The sequence below is a fragment of the Akebia trifoliata genome, chromosome 3 (genome assembly GCF_017979445.1).
Source record: "Akebia trifoliata isolate Shusen 1 chromosome 3, ASM1797944v1, whole genome shotgun sequence".
Classification (NCBI taxonomy): Eukaryota; Viridiplantae; Streptophyta; class Magnoliopsida; order Ranunculales; family Lardizabalaceae; genus Akebia; species Akebia trifoliata.
Window position 1 is genome coordinate 1,952,672 of NC_141377.1, and position 12,058 is coordinate 1,964,729.

At 34.8% G+C, this 12,058-nt stretch overlaps 1 protein-coding gene across 1 annotated transcript; it reads right to left on the reverse strand.

Moving 5' to 3' along the window:
• Positions 1-1,033: 1,033 nt before the first annotated feature.
• LOC147405447 (acetylajmalan esterase 2-like) lies at positions 1,034-2,619 on the reverse strand. Its single transcript, XM_086432929.1, has 5 exons — positions 2,316-2,619; positions 2,001-2,213; positions 1,772-1,920; positions 1,381-1,657; positions 1,034-1,264 (listed from the first exon to the last, which is right to left on the reverse strand). The coding sequence occupies exons 1-5, from the start codon at positions 2,617-2,619 to the stop codon at positions 1,050-1,052; spliced, it is 1,158 nt and encodes a 385-aa protein (XP_086289055.1). The 3' UTR covers positions 1,034-1,049.
• Positions 2,620-12,058: the final 9,439 nt, after the last annotated feature.

The window sequence follows — 12,058 nt, forward strand, 5'->3', positions numbered from 1 at the left end:
TACCTCTTCTTTTTTATTTCATGCTCGCATAACACATCAAATGTACAGTTGAAATGGCTGAATGTTCCTAAGTATTCTCATGTAAGTGGATCCTAAAGAAATCTGTGAATTGGTATTCGTGGTATGGCTTTCTCTATGAATTTCTTGAATTTATCTATTTATGTGATGGTCCAGCTTAATGGCCAACTGGGCCTTTTATTGTCTTTGGTTCTGGTTTTTAATGCTATATTGTTTGTTTGTTAGGCTTATTTGATGTTAATTCATGCTTTTGTGGGGTTGCATTGGGTTAAATACATTACTATTCATAGTTTCTTGCACACAACCTTAAACAACTTCCGTTTAAAAAGTAATTCCCATTGGAGAGGCTTGTTTTTTAAGAGGGAGAAAGTCGTACACTCTTTCTCGTTGAATTTCCAAATAAGAAGCCACCAAATTACCATATGAAACAACAATAATTCCTCCACTTCCATTGGGACCTAGATTGCCATTAGAAGATCCATCTACATTCAATTTCAGCTAACCTTTCAAAATTACTTATATTAAGTGTAAAATACAGGTGCCCCACTCCTGATGCCACTGACCGGTTATCATTGGGGAGGAAAAAAAATGTTAAATTGAATAATTAAAAAAAAATAGAACTGATTTTGGTGTGTTGGTTCACTGAATGGTAGGCCAAATGTTCATACAATCGAAGTCCCAAAGAATGAATCTAATCGAAGATTTTGATGGGGTCATGGAATAGTCTGTTACCTCTCTCCTATTAATTGCAATTTTAGTATTAAATGTCACCACAAATTCAAACTGGGCTTCAAATATCCAAAAATCCATGGCCTATTAACATGTCCCAAGTGGTCCATGCCAAGAACTCGATTCATTCACACAAGAAAACAAGTTGGCCCAAAAATTAAATAGTCTTCTAATTAATTCATAAGAAATATATTTGACAAAATATATTCATAAGAAACAGACTATATATTCTAACTAAAATAACCATGTAATAAAAAATAAAAAAAAAACCAAGAAATAAAGAACTGCTTCAAATTGGCTAACTATACGCATAAGAAACTAGGACGAAGCATTCCGATGAGCCATATTGACATGTACTCATAAGCCTTCTGAGTCAAATGGACACCATCCCAACTAATACGTTGTTCTGGATCTGGGCAAGCTGAAACCCCATTGCTTCCACACATCTTGAACGCATCGAAGTTGTAATCACCTCCACTTCCACAACATGCTTTCAACACCGATTCCTCTTCAAATCCTACATCAAAAATATATAAGAGCGCCATTAATTGGTAATTCTCCTTTTTTTTATGCTCTAAAATATGTGTCTATAACTACTTTGTAATTACATTAATTAGAGTTATAGAAATTTACCAAGGGTGGAGGCAGAGCGAAGAAGGGACATGAAGGTGCTATAATAGTCAGCATAGAGTATAACAGCTTCAGGTTGTTCTTGTCTCAACTCATCTAGGACTTTCTGCACTTGGTGGTTGTGATACCTCGCAAAGCTATTTAAGCTATTGAGGCACTTGAAGTCGTTATCGTAGGCACTCGAATCGTTGGTTTTAAACGCAGTTAGATAAATGGGCATACATCCGATTGGGAAGTTTCCGGGTACCACCACATAACGTGCACCCACACCGATCACTTTCTGTAATCACAATTAAATATCTTTTTTAGTAAAATTCAAACCAATTACAAACTTAAGGATCATAATTAATTCTAGTAATATATATTTTATTATAAGAAAACAAATAATAATTACCTTAACAGCATCCTTGATAGAGTTGACAACATGTGGGACGAAAGTCTTAACCTCATCGATGGTTTTGCCTTGGAAGAAGGCATAATTATAATCATTGCCTCCAACTTCCCCTACCATGAATAGAGACTTCTCAAGTTTCTTTGCGCACTCTGCAACAATTAATTGTTATTGTTAATCAAACAAGCTTAATTTATTGATTTCTCACAAATACATAGATCGAGGGAGAGACCTGTTTGAGTGGAGCACAGTGAATTGAGGTGAGTCTTGAACCAATCGAGTTGGACAGATAGAGAAGTATTGGTGACTGGCAATTGGATACCATTGTTGTGGAAAAAGGAATAATCAAGAGCAGTGGCTCCAGCTACTGCAAAGTTTACTCCATTTTTGAATGAAGCACCTTTATCCAAGTAAGGGTTGAGGAGTGGGAGACCAATACTAGTAGCTGTCAAATCAAATATACATATAATTAACAAACAACATGTAATGTAAGAGAAAATAATTAATAAAAAATAAATAAAAGATATGAAAGAATAATTAAAAATACCCAAGAAATCGATCATAAGGAGGCCATTGGAGCATCGACCAGTGGGCTTATTGAAGAAGGTCTCACCATATGGAAGGTGAGAAATGGGAGCAAAGGCACCAACACCAGCAGCACTCCCTCCTTGTCGTATGAGATTTCCCACATCGGATATGGAGTCTCCGAATTGGTAAATAGCATCGTAGGAGCATTTCTTGAATATTTGAGGAATAATAAAAGTAGCTTCAGAAACAAATAGCAAATGAGATGAGATGATGAATATTAGGAGGAAGAAGGAGAGAATCACAGGAACTCTAAAAGTAGACATCTCGTTAATCGTTAATCGTTAAAGAGAAGAGAAGAGAAGAGAAGAGAGGAAAATAGATATTGTGGTGATGGTTACTCTAAACTAAAGTGAAGGTATGAGTCTCTATTTATAATAAGAGATGGATGGAATCACATTTGAAGTAGAGATTCGAAATTGTACTACTCCTAGTCCGAATTGGACTATGAATTGCAGTTCATGCGCAGCTCGATGTATTTGTTTAATATTGCCAGATGGTTTAATAGGGCCCGCACAACTTATTTAATATTCTTTTTTATCTAACGTTTAAGAATTTTCCCGACAGCTGCTATTGGCACCGCAATTTTTATTTGTTATGCCTCAATTTGTTAAATTATTATTTATCACACCCCAATAAAAAAATGCACAGTATTCAAACATAAAAAATAAAAAAAAAGGTTTGGCTCAAATTATAATCTCAACATTACAAAGATATTACAACACTTGTCCAAATAGTTCTTGTTTACAATTATCTCTAAAAATTATTTTAAAAAAATTTCACTCTTAATTTCTCCCACAATTATTTTTTTCACTCTTATTAGTCCCAACAAAAATTTTTCTACTCTTGATTGCCCTCACATGAGCAAAATCTTGGCTCCACCCCTGATGAGGAGATCACCATCACAAAAATCAACCCAATCTGAAATTTCTAACCCCATCAAAAGTGATTTATAAATTAATAATAATAAATAGAACACAATGTAAAAAAAGGCCCAAATTTAACGACCTTGGACTGTCAAATTTCATAAAATTTGACGGACCAAGAGGTTAAATTGGTGTTGAATTTTTCATTGTCAATTTTTTTTCGACGAGCAGAAATTGTTAAATTAATGAAGGATGAGAGAAATTCGACAGTTCTAAGTCGTTAAATCTAGGAACATCAAGAATTTCGACGGTCCTAGACCGTCAAATTTCAATTTCTAAAATTCGTGGGCCTTGGCCCATCAAATTTTTAGTCAAATTTTCCAGTTTTCACATGGTGGAAGGTCCACAATGCTAAACCACTTTTGATAGAGTTAGAAGTTTTAGATTGGATTCCTAAGATCATCCTCATAAAAATCAACTAATTTTGAAAATTCTAACCCATATACAACAAAGGTGTTGGCTGCCTAATGAGACCCATATATATTGGTCAACGTGTTTTGTCCTATATGGGTTAGAAGTTTTAAAATTTGCTGATTTTTTACTTATTCTCAACATGCACCCCAACTTTTACTTATTCTCATCCATTCACTTATTTTGTTTATATTTAATTGGGGTGCAATAACTAAATGTTGGGATGCCAATAATAGTTCTCAAGATTTCAGAGAGACATCAATTGCTTTGTATAGGAGCTTGATTATTATCGCTTAGGGCATGCCTTACTTACAATGTATAATGAGATGAGCATACTTTCCAGCTTCCTCTCATTTGGGTCACTTTGCTTTCCGGTAATCCTTGCTTGCTCGAGGACTAGTATCTCATGCTCTGACTTTAAGTGGGTATTTTTTCTTAAAATGCATAGTGGAGAATCCTAACTAGTGTTCAATAGCGTCCTTTCCTTAATTTGTAATCTTCTCAATCTTCTCTTCAATTCATCATTTTCATCCAAGCATTGAACCCTTTTTAGAAAATTTTAGAGTTTTTTTATAAAAAAAAACCCATTATTTTCTTCTTCCCCATCTTCAAGCTTCTTGTAATTTTAATCTATTCAACCTTGTCTCCAATCCATGGTTTTCAACCTCACCTTAACCCATTTGTAGAAAATCCAATTTTTTTCTACCCAAAATCCATTATTTTGCACTTCAACAGAAATCCTTTCCTTGAGGTTTGAAAGTTGAAGTAGATAAAATCTAAAGGTTGAATATGATGGTTAAATTTTTTATCCAAAGGGGTTGAAGATGACTGGTTTTGAGAAGAGAAAGCAATGGGTTTTTGACTAAAAGATTGAAGTCGAAGAAATTTTGATCTTTTTCCGTTAGTTTATTAAGAAGCCTAAAGTGGGAGGCATGTCATTAGTTTCAAAATACAACGGGGTCTCTAATACTCACCAAATAGGTGGATGGCTTGTCTAAATCACCCATTTTTTTTTATAAAAGAGAATCCTTTTTCCTTAGATTTTCAGCCTTACCAATGATTACCACATCATCAATCCAACACCACAGCCCTCTTAAGTTTATTTGAAAAACTCACATCTAAGAAAAAGAAAGAAAAAAAAAAATTCTTTCGAACTTGATCTAAGCTACTGAACTTCCACATTACTCCCAAACTTAAAATTGAAATTCAGAGGTGAAAATTAATTTTTCTTAGAATCTTTTTCTCAAAGTTCATAGAATTTTGTCCTCTATAACCTTGAAGCATCGTGTTTTTGGATGCCTCAACCTGAGCCCTAGTACCCTTGGGGAGGGTGAAATCCCTACTTAGTAAGGCTATGCAGACTCTGTATCTTTTAATGAAGCTGTATGAGATGGTGGGTGGGCCACCTAAGACAGTATCCGGATCTATGATAACTCATGACAAGAAGAAAAGTATAATCAAACAGTGTTGTGGTCCCATAAAAAAAAACAAATTGTAGAAGCCCATGGGCCTAACTCATCCTCACAAAACACCCTGGTGATGTGGGGCTATCGCTCACATGAGCCCCCTCACATGTAACTTGTCTCCTTACATCCCTGTGGCTACCCGCTCTGATACCATGTAAAAGCCCATGGGCTTAATTCACCCTCACAAAACCGACTTATAAGGTGAGGATTGCCCTAGATTTATATATAAGCCAACGTTATGATACTTAAGCAATGTGGGATTATCACTCACACAAACCAACCAACCAGTGAATCATGTGTCTCGGGAGCAAATCCTCAGAGTGTGCCACGTCACGGTTACATCAAACCGTTTAAATTTAGGAATTCATTGATCACCCATTTACAAACACTTTATTTAAGCGGAAAAAAAAAAAAACAAGTTTTTTTTGTCAATTCCGATCCAAACCATGAGTAGAAGAGGACTATGTTGTTATTTTAAATCTTATGTATTATGGACTGTAGAACAAGAGCTACAGATACCCTCTCCTTGTCTAATAAGTTCTTCAAGTATTCATGGAAGCAATCAAGAACATAATTTCAATAACCTTCTTTACCGTGTGATCTTGCTTAATTTAGTAGTAGTACGCATGGTAAGTTTTATGGTTCAATAGGTTCTGACACTCTTCGTTTTTTAAGAAGAAGCTAAAACTCTACTGTTGTATACTGTGTCAAAGCCCGATTATATTTAAAATAATATTAAAGAAGCAATAAATATTTTTTGTATTTTCTTGTTTTTTAATTTAAAACCGACATCAGAATATATCATTATTGATTTGAGGTATTGGAGGCAACCAAAAGTATCGCATAATCTCGAATGTTATCAGTTCCGGTACGTAGACCAAATGATACAATGCAAGCAAAAGTTCCTAGATTCATGGAGATATAGAACAGCATATAAGTTATCATGCTTGCATATCCATCATTTGAGTCTCCAACAATTATTCCAATAATTACATATCCGATTTGACCTATGGACGAATATGCAAGCATACGTTTCATGCTTGTTTGAGTAATAGCAATGAGATTCCCCAATATCATGCTAAGAATAGCTAGGATTTCCAGAAGAAGATGCCATTCGTTTGATGAGAAATAAAAAGGAATATCGAAAATTCGAGTGGCTGAAGCTGAAGCAGCTACTTTCGAAGTAACAGAAAGAAAAGCAACGACTGGAGTGAGAGAATCAGAGTCAAAAAGAGGATTCCTCACTTCTTTCTCTCATTCAAAACCGTGCATGAGATTTTCATCCTGCACGGCTCCCAAGTGATAAAAGAATAACTCATCTTCTTTCTTTTTTGATTACCTTCTTCGCGTATATATAAGACCAAACCCATTCGATTTTTAAAAAGGATTACTAATCCTTAATGATTCACAGATGTAGATAAATCCCTCCTTTAAATTACTATAAAAGTGGAGACACAGAAAACCCGTCATTAAGGTTCAATGGTGAGAAAGGAGAGTATCAGATGGATGATGATGCCGAAAACCTGTCATTGAGGTTCAGTGGTGAGAAAGGAGAGAAGTGAATGGAAGACATGGCTTCTTCGTCCATGGTTCAATGTTTTTAAAGGATAAAATATTTATAGTTTTTGCTACTTCAATCTCATATCTCGCTACATTGAATAAGATTTCCTCAAACCACTACCTCAGAAGTTGATAATTGGTTTTGCTACACTTTACTTCTCAATAGTTGATAAGATTTAGTGTCACATATTTTATCATGATCAGATGCCAATTAGCATCGATTGCCCTTCTTGTATTATATCATGTTCGCTTGGTTACTATTTTCCTTGTCAAAGTAATTCACTCAACATGCAGGTCTGACATCTTCAATCGTTAAAAGGTTAAGTACTTCTTGTAGTGTCAACCTCTTCTTTTTTATCTCATATTAGCAAAGCACATGTATATATCCTGAAGAAATCTGTAAATTCGTATAGTAGTTGGACCTTCTCTATGAATTTCTTGAGTTCATCGATTTATGTAATGGACCAACTTTATTGTCAACTAGGTTTTTCATTGTCTCTGGTTCATGGTTTTTAATGCTAATTACCTTTGGAAATTGGATTTATAATTGTTTGTTCCTTAGGCTTATTTGATGTTAATTCATGGTTTTGTGGGGGTGGCGTTAGATACATTAATTTATTAGTTCAAAATCTTTACTACTATAGTGAGAAGGCAGAGTTGAAGTGGTTTGACACCAAAATTTGAGCGGTCATAAATGCCCCCACTTTTATATTTGTATTTAGTATAATCAAGGTCATTATAGTCAAAAACTCAGAAATCCGTAACCTACCATCCCATAATCACAGTGCTTAGTTTTCAAAATTACATAAATATCCTTGTTTTTATTATCTAACCTAAAAAACCTTTTAATCAATATTTTAAATTTCAAATAAACCGTTTTGAAATAAGTATGTTTGCACATGCCACCTTCTAGTTTTTTTTTATCTATAACAGGGGTGTCCGGATTTACGTCCAACTAGGGGGCATATAGGACCCTTCCACGAGCACGTGCAACGCCCGCACATCACACACACTAGGTAAGTGAGGGAACACCCTCGTGGATAGACGTGAGGAAATATTGCTCATATTGGGTATTGAACACACAACTTACGGACTCTCACCCTTATTGGATTCGAAATTGCCATCGAGCCACCCCCTCGGGGTTCATGTCACCTTCTAGTTACTTTTAATTTAAGAAGAAATTTTGTTCTCAAAGCACTTCCCTTTCTTGGCGATAGCCCTTGGCAAGATCATTTGAAGATGGAAATTATCTTTAATTTGTATATAAGTTCCTCCTTCAATGTTTCAATGCTGTACTCGACAGCTGTTGGTTTATTTGGAAATTGCATAATACATTTGTTATGTGCTTGTGACTTGTTTATATTGGTGGTATTGCATTGGGATAAAGGGATTGCATACCAAAATTTTGGGGCATCTTTACTAGTCAATTTCATGACTATTTGCTTAGGGACCCTCTTTGTTTTCATACAGTTTATGAGAGAATTTCTGTCCTTTTAGAGGAAGAAAGATCGAGTGATTGCAACTCCTGTTAGAACAATAATAGTGAAATTAAGGACATCATCATCGCTTGTGGACATAGGCAATCTTGCTGAATAATGTAAATTTTTGTGTTTTATTCTTCGATAGTTATCATCATTTCCTGTACACGATCTTAAACAACCTCCATTTAAAAAGTGTAATTCCCAGTGGAGAGCAGGGTGAGAGAGAGTGCTATACTCCATGTTATTGATTGAATTTCCAAATAAGAAGAAGATGAAGGCAACCACCAAATTAACATACAATCAAAGTCCCAAAGAATTTATCTAGTAGAAGATTTTGATGGGGGCGTCATGGAATACTCTGTTACCTCCGCCTTAGTAATTGCAATTGTAGTATTAAATGCCCCCACACATTGAAGCAGGGCTTCAAATAGATCAGCCAAAATCCATGTTCTATTAAAATGTCCCAAGTGGTCCATGCCAAGTACTAGATTCATACACACAAGAAAAGAGGTTGGCCCAAAAATTAAATAGCATAGTCTTCTAATTAATTCATAAGAAATATATTTGACAAAATCACTTGTTCATCATCTATCAATAGAAACACACTAGATATTCTAACTTAAATAACCATGTAAAACTGCTTCAAATTCGCCAACTATACGCATAAGAAACTAGGATGAAGCATGCCGATGAGCCATATTGACATGTACTCATAAGCCTTCTAAGTCAAATGGACACCATCCCAACTAATACAATGTTCCGGATCTGGGCAAGCTAAAACCCCATTGCTTCCGCACATCTTGAATGCGACGAAGTTGTAATCACCTCCACTTCCACAACACGCTTTCAACACTGATTCCTCTTCAAATCCTACATCAAAAATATATAAGAGCGTCATTAATTGGTAATTCTCCTTTTTTTTATCCTCTAAAATATGTGTCTATAACTACTTTGTAATTACATTAATTAAAGTTATGGAAATTTACCAAGGGTGGTGGCAGAGCAAAGAAGGGACATGAAGGTGCTATAATAGTCAGCATATAGTATAACAACTTCAGAGTGTTCTTGTCTCAACTCATCCAGGATTTTCTGTACTTGGTGGTTGTGATACCTCGCAAAGCTATTTAAGCTATTGAGGCACTTGAACTCGTTATTGTAGGCACTCGAATCGTTGGTTTTAAACGCGGTTAGATAAATGGGCATACATCCAATTGGGAAGTTTCCAGGTACCACCACATAATGTGCACCCACACCAATCACTTTTTGTAATTGCAAACAACATCCATTTTAGTAAGATTGAAACCAATCGACAATTAAGGATCATAATTAATTCTAGTAATATATTTTATTAGGAGGATAGCTTAGAATTTTTTTCATCAGTCCCTCCATCTTAATTGTTTTTACAATCCTTGTACACTTTATTAATTAAATACAAATCCAAACACCGTTATTTTCAAATGAAATAGCAAAACACTTGTCTTACTAATGTGGTAAGATTTTAATCCTTACTAAGAGTCATTTTACTCATATGGATAACCACATCATCAGTCCAACACTACCACAACCCTCTAAGTTTCATCAAAAGCTCATATCAAATAAATAAAATTCAAGAAACATTTTTTTTTTTTTAGCTTAATCCAAGTTTTTGAAAATTGATGGTTACCAAACTTTCAAATAACTCCCAAACTTAAAATTGAAATACAACGGTAAAAAATAACTATTTTTTTGGGATTCGTATTTTCAAAGTTCATATGCTTTTGTTCACTACAATACTGAAGCATCCGATCATGTTTTTGAATGTCACAAGGTGAGCCCAAGGTGACTTTGACATAATAAAGTATTTTAGAAAAGAACTTTTCCTACTAACTTAGTAAAATTTGAAATCTAACTAAAATTTGAGCTCAAATTGGCAATCCAATACTAAAATTTTTGATTATGAAAAAAAAATAAAAAATAACAAAAATAATTTATGTAAAACAAATTATGTTTTTTGAATGAAAATGATTTCCTTGAAAATTAAGATAAAAAAATGAATGAATGAAAAATATTTTTCTAATTAACCTGAGAAAAATAAAAGGAGGTATTTCAACTTACTATGAGAGATATTTTAAAATACGTATTATTGGCACCCCAACTTTTGCTTATTCTCAATCAATAGGATTGTGCTGTCACTATCATCAACAATATGCCTGTCCACAAAATCATACTCTATGAATTACAATTGATGTGCAGTTTGGAGTATCTTTCCTTCTGTCGGTTATGCGACATATTGCCAAATGGCATAGTTGAGCCCACACAACTGATTTAATATTTTTTTTCCTAACGGATAATAATTTTCTTGAAAGTTTTTATTGTCACCGCAAATATTATTTATTACTCCTCAATTTGTTAAATTATTTAGGAAAATTTAGTCTTACCCCCTCTAAGAGTGGGGAAATTAGTGGTACCACCTGCAAAATGCAAGATGAGGTCTGCCACTTTTGACTATTGGTTACTTGGTCAAACTGTTAACTTAAACAGTTCTCTGTTAATTCAGACTGTCAAATGAATCAAACACCCTCAAATACGCAATTACCAAACTACCCTTCATCTCTCTCTCTCTCTCTCTCAAAAATGGTGGTTTGAGAAGAAAGGTTGCTCTAGGAACCATAGCAACATCTCCATCTTTCGTTAGTGGAGAGAAGAAGCATTGGTTGCTATAGGTAGGGAGAAAAGGCATCTTAAGTTTGTGATTTGGTGGTCTAAATGGAAATTGATTTTTATTAGTTTTGAAATTTTAAAATTTTTTAAGAGATGGGTTTCAGCTTTTCTACAAAAGGATTAATGTTTAGTGAGAACAGTTGCACCTAACCCCATCAAAGCAACACCACCTATTGGTTGAGAGATGATTCCAACACCTGATGGTATGGAACGAGAACCAGAAAATGATGGTAAACCCTTTCCTTACTAACATGGTAAAATTCTGAGCCTTAGTAAGGGTCGTTTTGCTCAAATGGATTACCACATCAGAAATCCAACACCACACCCCTCTAATTTTAATCAAAAAACTCAGATTCAAAAAGAAAAAAAAATCAATTTCTTTTGAACTAGATCGAAACAGGGGGGGGCGCCTAGGTCCATGACACTTGATTTTCTCTTTGTGTAACTAAATTTTATGTTTGATTGGTTGAGTAATTAGCATTTGTCTCATGCAAGCTTAATTATGTAGAGCCATCTCTTGAAACTTGAAAATTTTGATGCTAGGCAGACACCATGTTGAAATTTTGTTTGAGAGTTTAGACATCAGTTCTTTCTACACCGTTGCCTAAAGTTAGAGTGCAATAATAAATTACTAGGCTGTCAATAACATTTATGTAAATTACTAGAGTTTTAAGACTCTGGTTTGTTGTTTTGATTTGCTATGGCTTCATGGATACAGGTCTCATTGTATGTTGCGGCGAAAATGGCATCAATAAGGAGATCTTCATTCTTCGTACAATCAACAGATGGTTATGTTTGAGCATTAACTCCGTGTTGGATAGGCTACGAGCCACGTTGCACGCCTTACTGGCCACATTCTGCTCTTTGGAGTTTGATATACGTACTCACTCCGAGAGTTTGTCGTAAATGGATGGCGTCTTCGGCTCTGCCTCAGGATTCACAAGACAGGTCAACTCAAGGACACTAGGAACACTGATTAAATTCTAAAATGCCTTGTACTGTCCATTGGGTTTGGATTAGGTGGGATTTTAGGTTCTTTAGACTGCAAGGCATGGTTTAAACTCTATTAATGCATCTGTTATGTTCTAAGTCTTTGATTTTCAGTCAGTGATTTAGTCTTTTGAACTACGGATTGTTACGTATATAATCTCTTGATTGATT